We start from the raw sequence: 23,410 nt of genomic DNA, 5'->3' as shown, positions 1-23,410 counted from the left end.
TGATTTTCTCCTGATTTTGCGTCTTCTTTTCTCAAACCTGTGACTCGGCATCAGGAAGGAGAAAAGTCCAGCCCTGCCTCTCATGCCCCTGCTGGAGCTGAGTGTGGAGACTGTTGAAGGCTCTGAAAAATCCTTGTGGACATTGCTTGCAAAACATCCCACAACATTTGATCCATAAGTGTTTTATTTGCACAAATTTTTCAGTGGAATTTTTGGTTCCTTCCAGAAAGTGCAGCCAATTAAATCCTTGGGGAAAAAAAAGAAATATGGTTTTTCTCACTCTTCTACTCTACTCTCACCTAAAACTTAAATCTTGCTCTTAAAATCTTTGAGATAGGCAGCCATCTCTGGGGGTGAATGACCCGTGTGCAGGTCTCTGGTATCTGGAGTCATATGAACATTTGCAAAGAGGTTAGGAGAGAAGGGACAATATTATTAGTAGTAATATACTGGGAAAAGTAATGGAAATATTAAAAACAAAAATATACTTCCATAAATTTCTGGAAGACTCATTCAATAGTAAAATCTTAACAATACAGAAATGACTAGGAAAGAGGAGAAATATTGACTCCTCCTGTTGAATGAATTTCCACCTCATTATCTATTTATTTCTTAGCTTTCATGCCCAGATAAATAGGTTTATTTAAATCCTAAATTTTGAGGTCCTGGAAGTTATCTCATGTTTCCTTGGTATTCCGGATAAATCAGAACCAGCCTCTGTTTGCAGCTATGCAGGGGGGCACAAGCTCCCTCCTAGTTTTTGTCCTCTCCCTTCTATCCAGCCCAGTCACTGACAAGACTTTCACTGGGGTCCATGGACCTTGGTTCCCTCTGAATCTGACTATTGGTTGTCACTGTTGTGCAATGGCTGAGATGCCCACTCACCAGGGGCTGTGGGCACTGTGGCATCCCTGGACTTGGCTGGCCTGGGGGAAGGGGAAAGAGTCTCGGGGCCTAAACCCTAATCTTCCATGTGGCAATGAGCAGTATTTACACTGAGTAGGGTTGTGCGGCAGTGGTCAAAAAGGCAAAGAGACTGTTACAAATTATTAGGAGAGGAATGAAGAATAAAACAGAGATTGTCATAAAACATATGTATCACTCCATGGTGAAATCTTATCTAAAATACTGTGTACAATTTTGGTCATTTTATCTCAGAAAAGATATAGTTGAAATGGAAAAGATGCAGAGAAAAGCGACCAAAATGATAAAGGAGATGGAACGGCTCCCCTATGAGGAAAGGCTAAAGAGGTTAAGGCTGTTCAGCTTGGAGAGGAGACAGCTGAGGGGGGGATATGATAGAGATCTATAAAACCATGGGTGGAATAGAACATGTTATTGTAATTCAGTTATTTACTGTTTCAAAAAAAAAAAAAGACTAGGGCACACTCCATGAAGTTAGTAAGTAGCACATCTAAAACGAATTGGAGAAAATTATTTTTCATTCAAAGCTCTGAAATTCATTGCTGGAGGATTTAAATTAAGGCAGTGTAGCTCAGTTTAAAAAAGGTTTGGACAAATTCCTGGAGAAGAAGTCAATAAACTGTTATTAACCAAGTAGACTTACGCCCAAATTTTCAGTGGCTTGTGCACGCAAATACCAGAGGATACGTATGTGGCTGGCCCTGTGTGCGCTGAGCGCATTTAAGAAAGGGCCCGGCCACGCACGTATCTCCCAGTATGCGCAGAAGTGCTGGGCCAGTGAAAAGGGGCGGGGGCGGGGTCGGTCCTGAGGAAGCGCACACCAGCAGCCGGCCAGCGTATAGTACTTACTTCTCCGACGAAGAGGAAGTAAGTACTGAAACAAAAAAAAATAGGGTAGATAGGGTTAGTTTAGGGGTCGAGGAGGAGAGGGGAAAAGGGAGGAAGGGTAGGTAGGGGTTTAGGAAACTGGACAATGGCCTGATCGAATCGTCTTGCGTACTTTACAAAATCCGTCCTCCCCCACATGCTTGAGTTGTGACCCAACCACACACACATGTGTGCGCCGATTATAAAATGGACGTATGCGCGTGGGTTTTAAAATCAACTCCTTAGGGAACAGCCACTACTTATCCACTGCATGATTGCAGCATGGGATCTATTTACTGTGGGTACTTGCCAGGTACTTGTGACCTGGATCGGCCCCTGTTGGAGAGACAGGACGCTGGGCTTGATGGAGCCTCAGTCTGACCCTGCATGGCAATTCTTCTGCTCTTATTTCTTTGTTTTGTTTATTATTTTGGTGAGGGGGTCGATTTTTTTTCATGTGGTTTTGAATTTCATTTTGTTTTATTTTTTTGTTTTAATGGACACTAAAGCGAAAAACAAAACGAAATGACATTGGGGTTGTTTTTTTTTTTTGTGTGTGTGTGTCATTTCAGGTTAGAAACAAAACAAAACGAAAACAATTTTCATTGAGGTCGGTATTCAGTGGACCAATGACCCAGAAAACAGTTACCCGGCTATCCAGTGGAACCAATCCAGAGAAGCCGTCTGCTGAACATGGCCAGAAAAAGTGATCTCGGAAGCTTTAGGGCAGCTATGCTTCTGATCAGATTCAGCGAGATAATGCTAGGCTAAGTCTAAATTCCAGCCAAAGAGTTACCCAGACAAAATGTAGCCGGGAAGCAGGGAGAGATATCTAAATCCCGGGCTTTGCTTGGGTATCTCAAAAAAGTTACCTGAACAAACCCTTTGAATATCCACCACTTTGTGGTGTTTTTTTGTTTTTTTAATGTCATTTTTAAATGAGTGAGCCAGGCCACACCCGATCTCAGGTCAGCCTTGAATATACAAATGATAGGCTCTTTATTCTACTGAATTCCATCCTGGCAATATATCCCAAATGATCTTTATAGGAGAACAAGTGGAAGAAAAGATGTTCATATATAAATGCAAAATAAATAAATGCAAAATAAATAAATGCAAAATAAATAAAAATCACATGCTGCCTCAACAAAACGGAAATGATAACATGCTCATGTGAAAATGAAATACCACCTCTGTAACCAATCATTGTTTGTTTGTAGAGTGATAACTATGAATGTCACTTTGTGAACCGCTGTGATCTATACATGGAGCGACGGTATATGAAGTGTCTAAATAAATAAATATCTGTAACATTGCGTGCAGGGCAGTGCCGTGGCTGTGGTATGCTTTGTTAAGGGGGGAAATTATTATGCCGGGCTCCTGCAGGATGGACATTTGCATGTTGACCTTACAACTAATGTTCATTTCTGTGCTAACAGCTAGTAAACCAGTGTTTCACTCCCGTCCATAATTTCTCAGTCATAAAAGAAGGGTCACTAATGTAATTCCCTGGCTCGAGCATGGTTTACAGAGAAGGTTAACCATTCCGGAGGCCAGGATACCTCGTCTTTACAAGCTGTAAGCAAATTTCTGCAAAGCATTTTCTGTGCTTAGAATGAGGGGAGCTGCTGGCTCAGGTCTCCTTCTCCTGACCTCTCACCTTGGAGCGTTCTGCTCTGCGTTATTTCAGGTAACGTGAATTGTCTTTCCAGGGCTGCTTCCTCAGCTTTGTTCCGCTTGGTCTCTGCAGTATATATCGGGTGGGGGGTCACAGTCAAACCGTAATTTCTTCTATTTCATGGCTTTGAGGATTATTTATTGACTGAGGCTTACTGTGATTTGGGAAATTAATGTGCAGGAATCCCTTTCAGATTGCAGATTCTTTCCATCTCTCAGTTTGTAAGAGGAATAAAATGTGACTTACAGGTTAATATAGTTCCAGTTTGTTTTATTGCATTTAAATACAGAGTAATTCTGAGTAATAAATCAATGGCGAAATGCTCTGATACAGTGGATAAACCGTTACAGTTTCATCTGCTGCAGTGAGCTCCCTAACAGAATAAGTATTTCCAGTGGAGCAAATCCCTGTTGCAGTAGAGACTGAGAATTTTCAGGGCTTATCGTCTGATATCTGGCAATCTTTTGGTGCCCAGCGACAGGCCCGTGGCTGCCATCAGTGCCAACTTCCTCGGAGACTGCGGCATGCCCGCAGTTGCTGGCGGACAAAGGGAGTTGGTGCTGAAGGCAGCTTGGAGCCACCCTTGGGGATACGTATTGCCAGATGATAATATACCCACCCCCCACCCGATATCACCTATTCCCGGGTATGAAGGACCGTATCCCCATGAGAGTGGACTCTTTTTGCACAGGGGAGAATATTGTAACAGGAAGCCTCCCAGCGAGCTCTTGTTTTCATGCTTTAGGTCTCCTTATTTTCCAAGGCACGCCATTTAATTCACGACGGGACGGCAAAAATGAAGTGCATTGCAGACACGTCTTCCGCGGCAGCTAGGATCAGGCCAGACTCTGGTGGCTGAGCTGGAAACTTGGGGAGAGCTTGCCTCCTTGATATCATAAATCCTTATGCAGCAAACAGGTCACAGCAGGAGGGCTCCCCCCGGATTTTACCATGAAATGTTCATTCTGAGGTGTGGTTCCTTCCAGTGAGTTTCGAAAAAGCTAAAAACCTTCTTGCAGTGACTGAATTCCCTGTTGCAGTGGGTGGGCAAGTGGCTTTCTTCAGCATCCCTCATCTGTCCCCCAGGCTGATCATCGACCCTGACAGAGAATTTCTTTCCTAGCACGCCACAAAAATGTTAAGAATAACAGCAATGATCAATTAAGATCTCATTCTGTGCCCTCCTTATTCCATGCACCATGTGAGATTTCCATTTTTTTCTCATTTCAGACGTCTTCATGCCATGATGTTTGCAATTTTACTGTCAGGTGAAGACAGTCTGCTCTTACATGACAATGTAATTACAAACATCATGGCATGAATCCGTTTCTTGCTTTGAAGAAGGCAAACAGTTGACGTACACCTGTTAAAAAGTCACTTTTTTTTTTTTTTTTGCAAAAGCAAACTGGAATGCGAGCCCCACACAGAATATCTGTAGAATGAATGATGAAATAATAATAATTATCATTCTCTAATCGTCCTCCGTGAGTTCAGCAGAATACTAAATGTTTGCTGAAATGTTTGTCAATTAGACTGTGCTGCGTTGGCTTTTAATCTTGGCTCCTTTTGCTGTCCATATTCAGTCACATTTATTTCGTTTCATTTTTCCCCCATCTATTTGATTTGCTTTATTTGTTTCGTTAGCGTACACTCTATATTCGTTTACAAGTTGCACTGATATTTTTTTTACGGGGCTCATAATTTTGTAAATAGCACAAGCTAAAATGACAGAAACTACAGAAACGATATGCTATTTTTGGTGAAAAATATATGAAGAGAAAAAAAACACTAACACAGTGAACACACAATTTAAAAAAAATAGGGTGGTTGAAAAATATTAAACACAATAACAATATAAAGATTTTTGCATATCACAATAACAAAAAATATTCCGTCTGTATATAGCACAAAACATTTCTGAAGACAATTCAAAAAATAATATTTTAGAAATTCTTATAAGGGAGTGCAAAATGGTACAGGCATGAAATCTGCTATAGCGCAAGAAGATTTTGACTAGTGAAACTGAATACAACTCTTCGTGCCGTCATTACATACTGCGAAAACAAAAGTTTTCAAGCAGTTCAAACAAAATATAACATAGGATCCATAATCCCAATAGCAACCCCCAACAAGAAGCTACTGAAAATTTTTGCCAGCATCTTGACTGTTAGATCCACAGCCACTATTTCAAAAATATTGAAAGGAAAAAATATATGTCTTAATGTTATGAAACTACATTGCATTAATTTACCAGAAAAAAAAAAAATCCCTACCTCAAAGTATGGCCCATAGGGTAAAGCAGTGGTCCCCAACCCTGTCCTGGGGGCCCATAAATCTGCATTATGGAGGCAGGGCCTGCACATGAGCCCCCAGGACAGGGTTGGGGACCACTGTGGTAAAGAACTCACTTTTCCAAATGATTCGCAATGATTATTGTTATTGTTTAATATATTTCAACTATCCTATTTCTTTTGTTGTTGTTTTTTTGCATTGTTTCAGATGGGAACATGACGCAAAATGATGTAAAAACTATTGTTGATGTTTTCATGACTTTTAAAAACAAAAGCGCTTCCCTAGTTTATAATATTAGCATAATCTACTGCTTTTAATCCACGGGCATGATTGAGTTAGACGGGTACATTGCTAGCTCCATTGAATGAAGATAGAAGGAAGAGTCAGGAAGTTCACTTCACTGCTGGTTGCCTCGTTGCTTATAACTGCACGACAAAGGCTGTCTCGCACTGCTCCCCGGAAAAGGCTAAATCGGTCTATAGGGTTCAAACTTTCTCTTGTTTCGATATTTTACAAAACCTTAAGAACTTTAGGCAGCTTTGGAAAGATGATCTGGTAATACTGTTGCAAGCTGTCCTGAGAGATGCCCCGTTGTAGATGTCCATGAGAACTCGATTGATGGAGATGTCCATGAGAACTCGATTGATGGAGATGTGACGCTGCTCACTCACCGCTTAATCCACATGAATTGTGTTGCTGTCAACTCCAAATTACCACAACTCGCGCAGCCTCTGCTCTAGAGAGCTGGTAGCCTTTAAGCTATGAGGTTGGCAATTTGAGGTAGAAGGAAATGGAGTGACATCTGTCAGCCAGGACAGGAACCCAGGGAGTTCAAACTGGCCCCCCGCGAGCTACATCTGGACTCTTCCTGTCACTTCACCTCTCCAGCTTTCCCAGTGTTACTGCAGATTTGCTGACTTGGGTTTCATTTAAATTTTTCTTATCGTGTCTGTCTTGCAGGCGGTCCACTCAGACTCGCAATGCGACAACAGCAAACTGTGAGTACCTGGATCCACCTTCATTTTCATGTTTTCATGTGCACGTTTCCTTCCATGCACTGGTAAAGCCATTGCTCTTAATTTTCAGGTGTGTGACATACAATGAGCAGCCCTTCAGCATCTGGTATGTGTGGTGAGTACAGAGCACCCAGCCAAACTTGAATTCTATTCTACCAAGACACAACATTAATTTTGTTCTGCATTTATGCAAAAGTAAAAAAGAAATTCTCAGGAACTGTCAGTTTTATGATTTACAATAACATGATGTATGCAGTGATGAAGCTAAGCAGAAAGTCAGATATGAATTAGCGAGTGTAACTAATAAAATCCTATTGCCAATTCAAACCATTGACACTGGTGCATTGTAAGAGACATCAGCAGTTCTTAAGCCAGTCCTCAGATGTACCTAGGTCCATTTGCTTTCAGGATATCTACAATAGATATGAATGAGATCTACTGTCCAGTTGGCTTACATTGGGTCTCCAAGTATGCAAATATAATTCATGTATATTCATTTTACATAGGAGACAGCAGATGACTTAATGGTTACATAAATAATAACCTGGGAACTAGGAAATTTGGGATAGACTTCTTCCTCTGCTGCTGACCCTCACTATGGCCTTGGGCAAGTCACTTTATCATCCATGGCCTCAAGTATCCATTTAGGGGTAGATTTTCAGAGCCCTGCTCGCGTAAATCCGCCCAAAACCGGGCGGATTTAGGCGAGCAGGGCCCTGCGCGCCGGGAAGCCTATTTTACATAGGCCTCCCGGCGCGCGCAGAGCCCCGGGACTCGCGTACGTCCCGGGGTTCTCGGAGGGGGGCGTGTCGGGGGGCGGGGCCGGAGCGCGCGGCGTTGCGGGGGCGTGTCGGCAGCGTTTTGGGGGCGGGTACGGGGCGTGGCTACGGCCCGGGGGCGTGGCCGCGCCCTCCGTACCCGCCCCCAGGTCGCGGCCCGGCGCGCAGCAGGCCCGCTGGCGCGCGGGGATTTACGTCTCCCTCCGGGAGGCGTAAATCCCCCGACAAAGGTAAGGGGGGGGTGTAGACAGGGCCGGGGGGGTGGGTTAGGTAGGGGAAGGGAGGGTAAGGTGAGGGGAGGGCAAAGGAAAGTTCCCTCCGAGGCCGCTCCGATTTCGGAGCGGCCTTGGAGGGAACGGGGGGAGGCAGCGCGGCTCGGCGCGCGCAGGCTATACAAAATCGATAGCCTTGCGCGCGCCGATCCAGGATTTTAGTGGATACGCGCGGCTCCGCGCGTATCTACTAAAATCCAGCGTACTTTTGTTTGCGCCTGGAGCGCAAACAAAAGTAGGCTGTTCGCGCTCGTCTGAAAATCTACCCCTTAGATTGTAAGTTCTTTAGGGCAGGGACTCATTGTAGCTGGATGTACATTTGCTTAAAACAAATGTACATTCTGAACCGAATGGGGCCATTTTTGTTTCATTTCGTTAAATCCAAAATGAATCGAAAATGCCTTCAAAATCCCTCAAATTTTCAAATTCTTAATTTTGGCAAATAGCGAGTGTTATTTGCCAAAACAAAAAATGTGATCTCCCATACCCCTGAAAAAAATGTGGCCAAAAAAGGGTTAAAAATTAATGAAATGAAACAAACATATTTTGCCTTCACATCTGTAGTAACTGTGTGTAATGTGTGGAAGCTTTATAAATGCTGAAAATATAATACAAAAATACAGTATAATAGAGAATTCAAAACGAAGGCCAGCTCGATTGTTACCAAGGACCGAGTTAAGAACACTTTGGTTTAGGGTATCTAAGCTTTTTGTGCCTCCCTATATTTATGAATAATACGAGAGCCACATTACCATAGTGCCGACGTGTTCTAAAGCTTTAGCACAGACATTTATCCTAACAAAATGAGTATATTCCCAAACAGGTTTTTTTTTTCCCACTGAAAAACTCTTTTGAGAATGTGGTCCAGATCTTAAAAGTGAGAGAGGTTAAGTCTATGGTTTCCATCTCCGTTGCTTGTGGACTAACTTTTCCAAATTAGCCTGCTGCTTAGACCAAATGTAGGCAACTATGGGGTAGATTTTCAGAGCCCTGCTCGCCTAAATCCGCCCAAAACCGGGCGGATTTAGGCGAGCAGGGCCCTGCGCGCCGGGAAGCCTATTTTACATAGGCCTCCCGGCGCGCGCAGAGCCCCGGGACTCGCGTAAGTCCCGGGGTTCTCGGAGGGGGGCGTGTCGGGGGCGTGTCGGGGGGCGGGCCCGGTCGACGCGGCGTTTCGGGGGCGTGTCGGCCGCGTTTTGGGGGCGGGTACGGGGCGTGGCTACGGCCCGGGGGCATGGCCGCGCCCTCCGTACCCGCCCCCAGGTCGCGGCCCGGCGCGCAGCAGGCCCGCTGGCGCGCGGGGATTTACGTCTCCCTCCGGGAGGCGTAAATCCCCCGACAAAGGTAAGGGGGGGGTGTAGACAGGGCCGGGTGGGTGGGTTAGGTAGGGGAAGGGAGGGTAAGGTGAGGGGAGGGCAAAGGAAAGTTCCCTCCGAGGCCGCTCCGCTTTCGGAACGGCCTTGGAGGGAACGGGGGGAGGCAGCGCGGCTCGGCGCGCGCAGGCTATACAAAATCGATAGCCTTGCGCGCGCCGATCCAGGATTTTAGTGGATACGCGCGGCTCCGCGCGTATCTACTAAAATCCAGCGTACTTTTGCTTGAGTCTGATGCGCAAGCAAAAGTAGGCTGATCGCGCTTCTTGTAAAATCTACCCCTATATCTCATGCTTACTTAGGGGCGGATTTTAAAAGGCGCGCGAATAGCCTACTTTTGTTTGCGCTCCAGGCGCAAACAAAAGTACGCTGGATTTTAGTAGATACGCGCGGAGCCGCGCATATCTGCTAAAAACCTGGATCGGCGAGCGCAAGGCTATGGATTTTGTATAGCCGGTGCGCGCCGAGCCGCGCAGCCTACCCCCGTTCCCTCCAAGGCCGCTCCGGAAAGTTCCCTCCGAGGCCGCTCCGAAATCGGAGCGGCCTCGGAGGGAACTTTCCTTTGCCCTCCCCTCACCTTCCCCTCCCTTCCCCTACCTAACCCACCCACCCGGCCCTGTCTAAAACCCCCCCTTACCTTTGTCGGGGGATTTACGCCTCCCGGAGGGAGGCGTAAATCCCCGCGCGCGAGCGGGCCTCCTGCGCGCCGGGCCGCGACCTGGGGGCGGGTACGGAGGGCGCGGCCACGCCCCCGGACCGCCCCGGGCCGTAGCCACGCCCCCGTACCCGCCCCCAAAACGCTGCCGACACGCCCCCGAAACGCCGTGACGACCGGGCCCGCCCCCGACACGCCCCCCTCGGAGAACCCCGGGACTTACGCGAGTCCCGGGGCTCTGCGCGCACCGGGAGGCCTATGTAAAATAGGCTTCCCGGCGCGCAGGGCCCTGCTCGCGTAAATCCGCCCGGTTTTGGGCGGATTTAGGCGAGCAGGGCTCTGAAAATCTACCCCTTAACTTATACCCTTGTGACTGGCTTCTTCCATCAGGCCAGTGCCAACAGACAGCTGAACGCCAGGAAGCTGTCCAGCTGAAGGCATCCTGGTCCTGCTACCGTGCAGAGAGAATTCAAAAGCAGCTCTACAAACTGGGTTCCTGGCAGTATTTCTCCTTGCAAAAAAAAACAAAAAACACGCAAACACAGCTTACAGCGAGTGAAACGGGTCGCCCCGGGGGTGCTCGTCCATGATCTGCCTGGAGCTCTTTCTTACAAATGGTTGCAATTATTGGAGGAGACTCGGTTAATTACTTTGAGGCACTGCACTACTTCTTATGGAAGAAGGATAGTCTGAGCCTATAGATCCATTACATGAATTCCTGCAGGAATGAAGACTCCCAGAATTTCATTATTTACTGAAGGTTGATGCCTGTGAATAATACAAAACCACTCTTTTAATCCTAAGAAAGGATTGCGTGCCTCTCCACTCTCTTTTTTTTTTTTTTTTTAATCTGCTGTGCTAACGTCTGAATTTCTGGATTTGCAAAAAAAAAAAAAAAAAAGGCACAATCAGATAAGCAGCATTTTTGTGCTTTATGTCTGCATTTTTTTAAAATCATTTGTTGCATTTGTACATAATACAATAACTTCTCTGGGGCAGGATGCCTGTTTTTTTACGGGCCTGCTTCACTATCACCTGGCACAAACGTTGCCAATGCACAGATTTACCTCATAGACATTATCTGAGAAAAATGAACCTATGGGACAGCACCATTTCCTATGGACTAGCTGAAGTACTTATAGGGACAGGAACCAAGGGAGGGATAGAGACTGAGCTCTATCTTCCATTGAGACTCAGCTTTACATCACAAGGGAGCTTGGTTATTTTGACTTCCAAAAAATAAAATGTCTCTTACTGAGGCTATCTATGTTTTCCCTACTCCCCAAAAATTCTGCAATAAAACCTACAACGAAAAACAATAACTGCACATGCAAACCTCCACCCCCTTTTTCCAGCCTCAAAAACAAGTACATACATAGATTGTGAGCCCTCTGGGGATAGGGAAATACCTACAGTACCTGAATATAATCCGCTTTGAAGCGCTGAAAAAAAAGGTGCAAAAAGTGGAATATAAACAAAACAAAATAATAATAAATAAAAAATAAGTGGATGTGGAGCTACCCTCAGGGGTACTACCACTAGTTCCCTAAAGAAAATAAACAAATAAATAAAGAATGCACCATCAAAGGGTGAAAACGCCATCGACGGTAAACTGATTAGGGACAATGGGCTCAATATTCAGTACCACTTAGTTAAGTTTGCACTTAGCTGACTTAGGTCTGGATTCACCATTCTATCGCAAAATGGTGAATCCAGCGAAAACAGGGGGGCGGGCCTGCGAAAGCCGGCAGCCTTCACACCACCGCGGTGTTTTCGCTGCCGTGTAAGGTGGTGCTATTGGGCGCTCTACTGGCGACGATACCGTTGCTTATCGCCGCCAGCGAAGACACCGCCGAGTCCACCTCCTCGTCTCCCCGACTCCTCCCCTCGCCGCCCCGTCTCCGCCCCCGGCATGCTATCGTACGCGAAAATGGACATTTCGTGCGCGATAGCGGCTTATCGCACGCGATAAGCGTCCGAAAAATGACCCCCTAAGAGCTGGATGCACTAAACCGTGCCTTTTATTCCGCCGGGCCCCTCCCCCGATAAAACATCGTGGCTGTATCACCGCATGTTGTCTCGGGGCAAAACAATGCGGCACTGGCCCTTTAGGTACGATGGAGGCCCCAATCTCATGCGAGCGCCATGGCCTTAAAGGGCCATGTAACAAAAAAAAAAAACCCCCCACTCTATTCAAAATCAGAAAAAAAAGGTGTGAGTGGGAGGGAGGGTCAAAGGTGACCCCTGTCCTCACCGCGGGGGCTGCCCCTTGAGGCGGCCCTGACATGCCCATTGAAAAATAAAAATCAGGTCTTCTCACAATGATGACCTCGCGCAACCCTTACACCTAACCCCTCAACCCTGACAACATTAAATAGAGCGTAGCCCTCCTCACCCTCTTGCAATATTAATGTCACGGCAGGGGCCTCCTTCAGCCCCCAGTGCAAAAAACCTTGCTAGTGTATAGGGGCCCCCCAAAATCTCTCCCCTACCCCCCAGCCCCCCAAGTCTTAGAAAACCTAATTGACTTCTAGTAGAAACCCATCCCTTGGGCCCTTGTGCCGTTGTGAAAAATGGCGCTTACAGGGCCCTGGACTAGGGAGCACCCCGGGCCCTAATGCTGGATTGTTTATGGCATTTGGAGGTTAGGGATCGCGGGACAGGGGTGGGAGTTGGGTTTCCACTAGAAACCAATGACATCTTCTATGACTAGGGGGATTGGGGGGGGGGGGGGTGAGAGGTTTTGGGGGCCCTATACACCAACAAGGTTTTTATATCATAGAGGGGAGAGCCAAAGGGAGGGGGGGCCTACGCGGCAACCACCCCTCCCCCCCTTTGATAGTGTGACCTCCCTCCCTTGAAAGAAAATAGTGGCTTAGGGCAGCTAGCTCTTAATCAGCTGACTTTTTATGTGACTAAAATGTTAGCCGGCTAAGGCCTAGATTTACCAACACCGCAGGGCTCCCTGAATCCCGCGGTAACGGGGAGGGGGGGGGGGGCGAAACGGAGGGCGGTGGTCCTGCAATAGCCGGCAGACGTCGCGCCAAATAGCTACACCATAAAAGGTGTAGTTATTCAACGCGAAACTGACAGCGATAAAGGTGCTTACCTTTCACCGTTGGCGCAGTCTTCGCGGCTTCAGTCCCCGGTGCCGCCCTGACTCCTCCTCTTCCGGGGCTGACGCCGCTCCGACGCCACACCCCCATCTTGGTATCGCACGCTATAAGGGACTTTTCGCGTGCGAAACGTCCCTTATCACGTGCGATCCGCTTAGTAAATGACCCCCTTGAGTGGTGGGACGGGGCGTTCCAGGACAGAGATAACTTAGCAAGATAAATGCTGGCATTTAGGGGCAGATTTTATAAAACTAAAAGTGCGCGTTCTTTTGTTCGCGCACCAGGCGCAAACAAAAGTACGCTGGATTTCAACAGATACGCGCGTAGCCACGCGTATCTGTTAAAATCCGGGGTCGGCGCATGAAAGGCTGCCCAAAATTGGCAGCCTGCATGCGCCGAGCCACGCAGCCTGCCTCCGTTCCCTCCGACATCGGAGCGGCCTCAGAGGGAACTTTCCTTCCACCCCCCCCCCCCCCGCACCTTCCCCTGCCTTCTCCTACCTAACCCCCCCCCCCCCCCCCGGCCCTATCTAAACCCCCCTACCTTTGTTGCACAAGTTACACCTGCCCGAGGCAGGAGTAACTTGCGCACGCCGGGCCAGCCGCCGGCGCGCCATGGTCCGGTCCAGGGGCTGGTCCGGAGGCCGTGGCCACGCCCTGGAACGCCCCCAATGACGCGCCGGCCACCAAACACCCCCGACATGCCCCCCCCCCAGGAAAGCCCCGGGACTTACGCACGTCCCAGGGCTTTGCGCGCACAGGCAGCCTATGCAAGATAGGCTCGGCGTGCGCAGGGGGGGTTTGGGGTAGGTTTTTGGGGGGTTACGCGTGTAACCTATGCGAGTAACCCTTTGAAAATCTACCCCTTAGCGTTATGTGGCTGAGTTAGCTGGATAATTCTAGGACTACTGTTCAACTGACCTAAAGTTAGCCAGATAAACTTATCTTACTAATTGGACTGGGGTATTCAGAAGCGTGGCTATACTGCTGAATATCTCAGCCGCTTTAGCTAGATACCTAGCACAGTTTTGCCTGCTGTGGGTGGAATATAAATGTTATAAATAAATAAATAATTTTTAACTCGCTAATTTTGGCAGCCCCCGTAGTGGCTGAATATCAGCTCCAATGCTATTTATAGTCTAACTGGGCTTAAACGTTTTTTGGTTTTTTTTTTATTTGTTTAAAGATATTTATTACCCGCCCCTCCAAAGTTCGAGGCAGGGTACAATAAAACATTCACTAAGAGCTGGCAAAATAGCGGAGCACCCCAAAATCAAAAGAGCGAGAAGCTAATCTCTGTCAAAGGCGGATGGGACAAGCTAACTCCAAATCCTTCTCAGGGTATAGCGGCCCAACCTACAGTGACCCGAAAGGGTATCCTGAAGAAGATGGTACCTGAAGCGCCCATCCAGTGGCAGTGAGTGCTGATGCAAGCAGCTGTGGCACTGGAGGGGGTCCGTGCTACAGAAACACAAGACGATTTTTAAGCCAGTAGCATCCTGTCGTTGCACTGTTACAGAGGCAGAAGGGCGATATATGCCCAAAAAGAAGAAAGGATGCACGCCGAGTGTTTGGGCTTCAGAAAGGACTCTTTCAGCATCTTTGTGGCTTGGAATCCTATAAAACGGTGGCTGACCACAAGCTACTAATTAAGCCTCGGCAAGAGCAAAGGCCTAGGCAAGACACATTTATAATGTCAGCAACCAGTTGCCATTGGACTGTAGTAGCCTAGTGGCTAAAGCAGCGGGCCAGGCGTTAGTGAAACCTCACTTCAAATCCCCTGGATTGAGACCTCAGGCAAGTCAAATTCACCCTCTGCTGCTTCAGGTACAGACTTAAATTGTGAGCCCATTGGGACAAGGAAATGCATACAGCACTGAATATAATTCACTTTGAAGTGCCTGTCAAGTGGCATGGAAGTAAATAAATTACTCAGTTCACGAAGTTCAAACAGGTGGCAGAATACATACTTGGGAAGGATTTGCTAGGAGCAGATATGTTATCCTGGCCCATGACAACTGGACCAGAAAGTTTCAGTCTGTGCCCAGGATATGGAAGACTAATAGTGGAATCGGTGGTGATTTTTCTGCCAGGTTGCCAGCATGGAACTTTTTTTTTTTAACTTGCTTCCTTTCTCCCATTATAGGGCTGGAGCAGGATAATCCCGTACAATTCAGCGGGGTACATGACAGTCTACTCATTGTTCAGGAGTTTCTTATTTGTTTCCTAAATGTGCACGCTAGAAAGGGAGGAAAATGTTACGCAGAGTGCAATGTTCAGTTAAAGGCACGAGGAGGCGCCTTGGGAAAATAATAAATATGTTGACTGTTCCTGTGCAGGCTGTGTGCTCACGTCTGCCTGGGATAAGGGCCTTGTTACATCTAAATAACCTATACATACCTGCCTAGAACATGACATCTGGCGTTGAGAGTTTCCTTTGCTTCTCTTCCAGGTTCTGCCTGCTCCTCCTGCTGGCCATCGCTCTTTGCTGTGTGATCCTTTTGTGCCTGCAGTGGTGTCTCCAAAAACGCAGAACGTTTTCGGCCAGACGAACTCTCACCGTGGTGGCACTCAATGACTCGGATGCTGTTTATGGTTAGTTCAGGTTTGGATTCTTCTTCTGTTACCTTTCGGCCCGTACAAGCACCCATGGTATGTGTTGTATGTGAGCTGACTGTACTGCCGAGCACCTGCATAGCTGCAAACCCAGGTCGGGGCACCTGTGCAGTGCTGTTTCCACTGCGATTGAGTTAGCCATGCAGAGCTAACAGCTTTTATACAAAATAGCATCAGACAGCCGAGGAGCGTTGTTGATAGGGGACCTCAGGAGAGTGACAGGTTGCAACGATCAAGGTCTCGGGGACTGACCTCCTGCCGCTGCATGTTACCGTGATGATGAGATGGTATAACATCTTTGCCTCTTACAGGGGAAGCTGGCAGCTGAGCCCTTCTGCTATTTTGGCTATCTCGTTCTCTCCTTCTCCTTCTGGGATTCCCGTCCTCCCTGTAGCTTACTCTGACACATCCATCAGTTCTTCATTTTCACCAGGCAAATCTCTTGTCACCTCCTCCTCTCTGCCACTCACCCCAGAAGCCTTTTCCTCTTGTACTTCCATCAGCTCTGGTTCTGTTTTCTCTCTGTAATCAACTCCTCCCCCTCTCAATTCATCTTCTTCCCAGTCTATGTCAAACTCGCTCCTCCCTGCTGGTTCCCTAGGAACCCAAGACCTTCAAGCTTGGTCCCTCCAACCTTCATGCCCCCCTGCCTCAGCAAAAGGGAACCCAGGACATGTAGTGCTGCAAGATTGTTTTTGATACCTAGGTTTCTTCTGTCTGTCTAGCTCTCTGCCTTTGCCCCAATAGCTGAGTTGGGACAGCAGGGCATTCTCCACATAGCTCTCCCCCTTTTGACTTTACCTCCCTTGCCCCTTGTCGGGATAACACATCCGCATTGGTGTAATGTTTTCCTGCCTGATGCACTACCGAGTAGTTAAGGTTGCAATGTCAGGTACCATTGGGTTAATCTATTACTGGAATTATGCATCTGTTGTAGCCAATGCAGTGGGGTATAGTCGGTTACAAGCTGGAACCTATGCTACACCAAGTAATAGTGAAGGGTTTCCACCACCCATCAGATAGCTAAGCACTCTTTTTTGATTGTAGAGTACTTCTGTTCATGTCTTAATAGCTTCCGCCTCAGATACATTACAGGATGCTCTTCCCTTTGGTATATCTGGGACAGCATTGCACCCAACCCAACCCTGGAACTGTTAGTCTAGAGTATGAACTTGCTGTCAAAGTCCACCCCCTTTAGAACAGGAGCTATATATAAAGCTTCCTTCAAATCTGCAAAAGCCCTTTCCTGTGCTGCACCCCACTGCAGGGGACTCTGACTAACCTTTTTTAGGAGATCTGTGACACAAACCTCTGATAATATCCAATTAGAGCCAGCAATGCCCTGGCTTATTTCTTATTCTGGGTTGGGTAGTGACAGACTGTTGCCACCTTATCTACAATCGGTCTTACTACTCCTCTGCCTACCATACATCCTAAATGTTGTACCTCCTTTTCATCCAAATGGCACTTCTTAGGGTTAGCCATGAGACCTGGCACCCGCAATGACCCTAATACAGCCTTCACACAGGCCAAATGATCATCCCAGGTTTCGGTGTGGATCACGACATCGTCTATGTAGGCTACCTTGTACCACTGATGGGGTCTCAACACAATATTCATCATCCTTTAGAAACTGGCAGTGGTGCCATGAAAGCCAAATGGCATCCTTTTAAACGGGTACAATTGCCCTGGGATAGCAAAGGCTGTATTTTCTCCAGAACTGGGATTTACTGGAATCTGACAATACCCCTTTGTTAGATCTAAGGTGGAGATGAATCAGGCTTCCAGCCTTTTCTCCAGTTCATCTATCCGGGGCATGTCTAAAATCGATACAAAAATGCAGGGTACCATCTGACTTGGACACTAAGATTATGGGACTCATCCACGGGCTGCAGGACTACTCTATGACCTCGAGCTGTAACATGCTTGTCTACCTCCCCCTGCTTAGCATAGGGTAGCCTGTAGGGTCTTTGCCTAACCACCTTTCCTGGTGGAGTAATGATGCTATTGGTGACTACCTTTGTGGTCCTGGGAAAAGGGGAAAATACATCACGGTTCCTCTCAACCAAGGCCTCCACCTGCGCCTATTGACCTGGGGATAAACCCAAAGCTATTGATATCTCTTCCCTTCTTTCATCTCTGAGATTTGGAGGCCTAGATCCCCTTCCTCACCACTGGCATTTGTGGAGAGTAAATCCTCTTGAGTTACCCAAGGCTTCAACATGTTTACATATAAGTTTGCAGGCATCCCCATCCCAGCCGCACCTGATAATCTACAGGTCCTATGTGGCATACCACCTGACCTAGACCTCTCCATTCACCAGGAGTTTATTGGGCAACAAGGGTAGTAGTACCCCTACCTGCAATTTCCTCTCCTGGGCCCATCTATCATAGTATAGCCTCTGTTTTTCTTGCAACTTCCTTAGGTTATCCCTCGCTAGTGCTCTAGCCCATTCCATTTTCTCCTAGGAGATAACATAATACTCCCTCACCCTCCGGGGATTCTCCTCCCCAAGCTGCTCATACCACATCTAGTGGCCCATGGGGTTGCCTGCCAAACATTAATTGATGCCTGGGGGCTCTCCTGGGTAGCAAACCATAAGAAGGGAATGAGCTGGTCCCAGTCTCTTGGATCCTTTCCCAGACATCATCTCAACATCTCCTTTAGAGTTCGATTGAACTTCTCTACCAGGCCATTGGTCTGAGGATGATACGCCTCTGTCGTACGTGGCGGATCCCAAAGGTATCCCATTCTCAGCGCAGTGCCTGGGACATGTTTGTTCTCCTATCAATCAAAATCTCTCTGATGAACCCCACAGTACAGAAGATTTTCAACAATTCCAAGCAATATTTAGAGCACCTGCATTTCTAAGTGGTATCGAGTAGCATAATCTACCATTACTAACAGATACTTATACCCCTGGTGACTCTTCTCCAGTGGGCACACAATGTCTATGGCCACACAACAGAGAGGGTCCTCAACTACAGATAAGAGTATCAGGGGGGTCCATGGGGGCAACCCTGTGGGAACCTGCTAGCATTGTGGGCAAGCCAAACAGTAGCTCCATATATCTTGGTATGGGCCTGGCTAATAAAATCGGGCCTTGATCCACCCTGATGTCCCACTACCGGGAGATTGTGGGCTTGGTCTAACACCTTTTCCCCAAATGACCTGGGAATTATCAGCTCTCATATCATTGGGCCCCCCCCATCATGTCCCCCTCCACCCTATACAATAGACCCTATACAATAGACCATTCAATGCTTGGGACATGTTTGTTCTCCTATCAATCAAAATCTCTCTGATGAACCACTCATCATCCCTTACACGGATATGCCTCCAACAGACCCACAGGGGTTCATCTTGTTCCTGCTCCTCCTGGAACACTGGGCATGCCCCCATTTCAGCCTGTGAAAATTCATCCCCTGTAAGGTTCCCCTTTCCCGGAGACTGGACAGCCCTGTGAGTTAGTTTTACCTCTATTTCTGGACCTGGGTTTTCTCCCCCTATCGGACCTGGAGTACAACTCATCATCTTGGAAAGAATAAACATCCTACTTTGGCCCATTCCTAGTCCTGATGAGACTGGATTGAGATGAGGTTCTTAACCCCTAGTACCACTTGGGTCACAGTAGGCCAATCTTGCCCCAATATAGCCACAAAAGGTATCCTGTCCACTACTGCCATAGGAAGGCATTCCTGCTAATCTCCTGCCCTATTACTACCACTTTTGTTCAGTAAAACTCAATGTGCCCATGCACACATCGCAGTAGAACCTGGTCAGCCGCCTTTTCCGGGTCATGGTCAGGCTTTCTCCTCTTGCCTGCACCCTTGGCCCATTCTAAGGACACTATAGACTGGTTGGCCCCTGTATCTAAGTAGGGCTTGGGCTGGCTTCCCGTTAATCCTTACCACTTGTTTATAAGGATTACCCTCTTCTGGTTAACCCGTTCCGCCAGTCAGCCTAACTCTCATTGCAGTATAATTCACTCTCAGGCAGGTATGTTGTATATGTCCCACCTCCCCACAATTATAACAGCTTAGTGAGAAATTCGGGCTGCTTTCCCTTCTGATGGGTGTGATCTCTATCCCTACCTCCCCCTTGTGGGGAAAATCCCTCGGACCACGATGGGGGCACCTGCGGGTTAAATGGTCCTTTTTCCCCCTTGTCTGGTACCTGAGTTCCTTGCCTATAGGTGCTACCCCTGACCCTGACCAACTTCATCTACCTTGAGTGTGGTTTCTGCCTCTAAATCCTGCTCAGCCAGAGTGACTGCCCTCCCCAAGTTAGATACCATCTGCCTCACAAGCCACTCTTTGACTTTTTGGGGAGACCATGTTTAAAAATTGTTCCAGTATCACTATGGACTCTACTTCCATGACAGACTTACCCTCGGGCTCAATCCACTGACAGGCTAAATCTTTGAGTCCCTGCACCAAAGCTCAGGGCCTGTCCCCTAAGCCCATACTCACTGCCCTAACCTTCTGCTGGTATGATTCCTTCATATGCCCCAATCAGTCTTTAATAGCAGCCTTAAGCACATCATAATCTGTGGCCTGTTCAGGGCTCAAGGTTCTAAATGCCGTTTGGGCTTCCCTGGTAAGGCAGGGAGCTAGACGATAGGCCTACTGGTGAAGTTTGCCACCAAGATGTAGTGGCTATCCTTTCAAACATTGTCAGAAATGCATCTGGGTCATCCTCCTCCCCCATTTGGGTCAACATCAAACATCGAGCTAGATCTGTGTCAACAAAGTTCTTAATCCACAGGGATACGATACCTCTCTCTTGCTCCCCTCTCTGAGACAGCATCTGGTGAGTCATCTTGGCTTGTTCCTCCAGCAGGTGTAGTAGTGGCTGCTGCTGTTGCGTTTTTTGGGCGATTGTATGTTGGACTAGCTGCTATAGACCTTCCTGTTGCTGCTGGAGCCGGTCCGTCGTCCATTTCAGGATTTCTTCTGAAGCCATCATGGTACCTGCAGGAGACACAGGAAAATACCCGAGTGCGGACCAACAACTCCATCCCCAGTCGCTCCTGTGGCCAGGGTGTTAAACTCTGCTTATCAGCTGCTAAAATGCTCTCACAGCCCTATACATAACCCTCCTTGATTCGCTTCACCTGCTATTAGTTGTGCTGTCTTTCCCCCTTTCTTCTTGGGTGGTAGGCACCCCCTTTCTTCTTGTCTGGTAGGCACCCCGCCCCTCGCCCCAACCAGGTACCTTTACCTTCTTGCTTGTATATGGTTCCTCTGGCCATCCCTCTCTGCCCCATGGCAATAGAAATGATCCTTATCATGTTGGAGATTTCCCCAATCCGTGTGGTCCGCCGATCCCACTTCTTACACCAGACTGTAACAGCTTCACCTCTTACAGAGTCCATCTGCTATTTTGGCTTCTCTTTCTTTCTCTCTCCTTCTCCTTCTGGGATGCCTGTCCTCCCTGTAGTTTATGCTGACGTATCCATCAGTTCTTCATTTTCTCCAGGCAAATCTCTTGTCATCTCCTCCTCTCTGCCACTCACCCCGGAAGCCTCCTCCTCTTGTAATTCCATGGGCTCTGGCTCGGTTTCCTCTCTGAAATCAACCCCTCCCCCTCTCAATTCAGCTTCTTCCCAATCTAGGTCAAACGTTCACCTCCCTGCTGGTTACCTAGGAACCCAAGACCTTCAGGCTTGGGTTCCTAGGTAACCAGGTAACCTAGGTAACCTCCTACCTCCACGCCCCCCCCCCCCATACCTGAGCAAAAGAGAACCTGGGACATGTAATACTGCAGGATTGTTCCCAATACCCAGGTTTCCTCTTTCTCTGGGCATCAATGGGACAGCACTGGCTTCATCATTCCTTTCACACCACCTGTCCCAGGTTTTCTTGAATTCTGATACCATTTTTGTCCTTCTCTGCCGCCGTCAGCGCCTTTGGGAGGCTGTTCCATGCACTTACTATACTTTGTGAAATCTCTTTCTCTACTCAAAGTAAATGTACTGACATTAGGGTCTGTTCTCTCTGTTTTCAGTGACTGAAGCCTCTCAATGTCCTTATTCTGGAACCCAACTTCAGCCTCAAAATCTGGAGCCTGCCTACGCATCTCCTGCCATGTGCCTCAGTGCTCTGCGAGCTGCAGCCCCACCATCTTATGAAGATATTTTCAACATAAGCAAATTCTGATCTTATATTCCCCTCACCGAAGAAGAGAACTGAATATTCTTAATGCGAAAATTTGTGGCAACTGGCAACACACTGAGAAGACAGTCTCTTTGGTCATTCATACCCATACCAGTTCAGACCTAGTTATAACGAGATAAAATGCATTCTAACCCACTGGCATTCTTCACCATGAATCCTCAGAGCTTTCTATTAACCTTTCTCCTACTTTGAATGCAGGTGCTGTAATAGTATTGCTTAGCTATTAACAGTACAAAAAAAGCCTCCCAGAGGAATCTGAAAGGAAACCAAGACAGGAATAAGCAAGTTGGCATGGTTTTATTGCATCTGCTGGCAATAAGTCTACAAAATCATGAACAAGTTAATGTAAATCGTTTATTTACTCTCTCAGATAAGGACCAGGGGGCACTCCATGAAGATAGCAAGTAGCTCATTTAAAACAAATCGAAGAAAATTATTTTTCACTCAGCACATAGCTAACCTCTGGAATTCATTGCCAGAAGATGCGGTTACAGCAGTTAGTGTAACTGGGTTTAAAAACGGTTTGGATAAGTTCCTAGAGGAAAAATCCATAAACTGTTATTAATTAACAATAATTTATTTAATGCTTGGGTACTTGCCAAGTACTTGTGACTTGGATTGGCCACTGTTGGGAAACAGGATACTGGGCTTGATGGACCCTTGGTCTGACACAGTATGGCATATCTTATGTTCTTATGTAAGTCTATAGTAGGCTCCCTCTAGTGATAATAGGTAAGAACTACAGCTAAAATATACATTTCTTCTGATTGGCCATTAGTAAACATTCCTTGAATCTGTTTGGTAAAACTGCTGCTCTCACAATAGAGGTGTGCTGGTTTTAGTCTCATCTGTTTCCTTGCTGTGGCACCTAACTGGATTTCAATCTGCTAAGCTTAGTGTCTCATTGTAACCTTATGAGAAAGGATAAAGCGCGTGTTTTCAAGGGAGAAATATCTCATGGCAGGAAATGCTCTGTTTTATAGGGCTGCTGTTTGCATACCAGAAAGCTTCTATTCCCAGACAGGATGCATTCCCACATGGATTTACTAGGAAACGAATGTCCACAGTGTCCGCTTACATTCTGCTTACAGTCTTGCCTACGTAGTATAAGGCACACCCTGTCATATTTCATGGCTTGATGGATAATAAAATACCTGCAAATGTGAGATGTGCTGCAATGGTCACTCGCCTTGCCTTTGGAGTGTTTGCAAAAAATGAACCGGCATGTTAAAACCATGCTAATTCAACGATGATCTGTTTTACCTGTGTTGTGTAGGCTCCCTTGACGTGCCTCTTGACGCTGGGTCCTAGTACCTAGCCAACTCTCCAGTATATGGAGGGATAATTCCAAATGTTTGTGAAATGATTCATTGCTTTCCCACTCTGTCCTTCATCCAAAATGGTCAAACCTCAACCCTTCCCCCACCACCCACCCACCCACCCACACACACACACACACACACACACACACACTGTTTCATGCTCACTTTACATGCCCTACAATATTCCTAAAAGCAGCACATGTAAGTTGAGCATCCATGAGTCTATGCAGTGCATCCTAGTTTTATAAATTAGCAGTGCTAAATCCATGTGCACTTTGTAAACCCCCACCAGAGGGAGGGACACATAAATAATGCCACCTC

The 23,410-nt window shown here is 47.2% G+C and overlaps 1 protein-coding gene across 2 annotated transcripts; it reads left to right on the top strand.

The window, feature by feature from the left end:
• Positions 1-3,298: 3,298 nt before the first annotated feature.
• TMEM207 (transmembrane protein 207) lies at positions 3,299-22,205 on the top strand. 2 transcript variants are annotated; one of them, XM_029616797.1, is made up of 5 exons: positions 3,299-3,481; positions 6,722-6,759; positions 6,848-6,883; positions 15,424-15,566; positions 21,598-22,205. In XM_029616797.1, exons 1-5 carry the CDS (start codon positions 3,407-3,409, stop codon positions 21,747-21,749), a joined length of 444 nt encoding a protein of 147 aa, XP_029472657.1. In that variant the 5' UTR covers positions 3,299-3,406; the 3' UTR covers positions 21,750-22,205. The 2 variants fall into 2 exon arrangements, with proteins under 2 accessions (XP_029472657.1, XP_029472656.1); XM_029616796.1 differs by having other exon boundaries at positions 6,848-6,892.
• Positions 22,206-23,410: the final 1,205 nt, after the last annotated feature.

The sequence above is a fragment of the Rhinatrema bivittatum genome, chromosome 9, assembly GCF_901001135.1.
Source record: "Rhinatrema bivittatum chromosome 9, aRhiBiv1.1, whole genome shotgun sequence".
Lineage (NCBI taxonomy): Eukaryota > Metazoa > Chordata > Amphibia > Gymnophiona > Rhinatrematidae > Rhinatrema > Rhinatrema bivittatum.
The sequence above is the reverse complement of the archived record's forward strand: the minus strand, read 5'-3'. Positions and strand labels throughout refer to the sequence as shown.

Excerpts from the sequence above, each read along its gene's own strand:
- TMEM207 (XM_029616796.1), top strand. The coding sequence starts at position 3,407 with ATGAGGGGAGCTGCTGGCTCAGGTCTCCTTCTCCTGACCTCTCACCTT. Across the intron at positions 3,482-6,721 it reads TCTGCTCTGCGTTATTTCAG|GCGGTCCACTCAGACTCGCA; the intron begins GTAACGTGAATT and ends TCTGTCTTGCAG. Across the intron at positions 15,567-21,597 it reads TGACTCGGATGCTGTTTATG|TGACTGAAGCCTCTCAATGT; the intron begins GTTAGTTCAGGT and ends CTCTGTTTTCAG.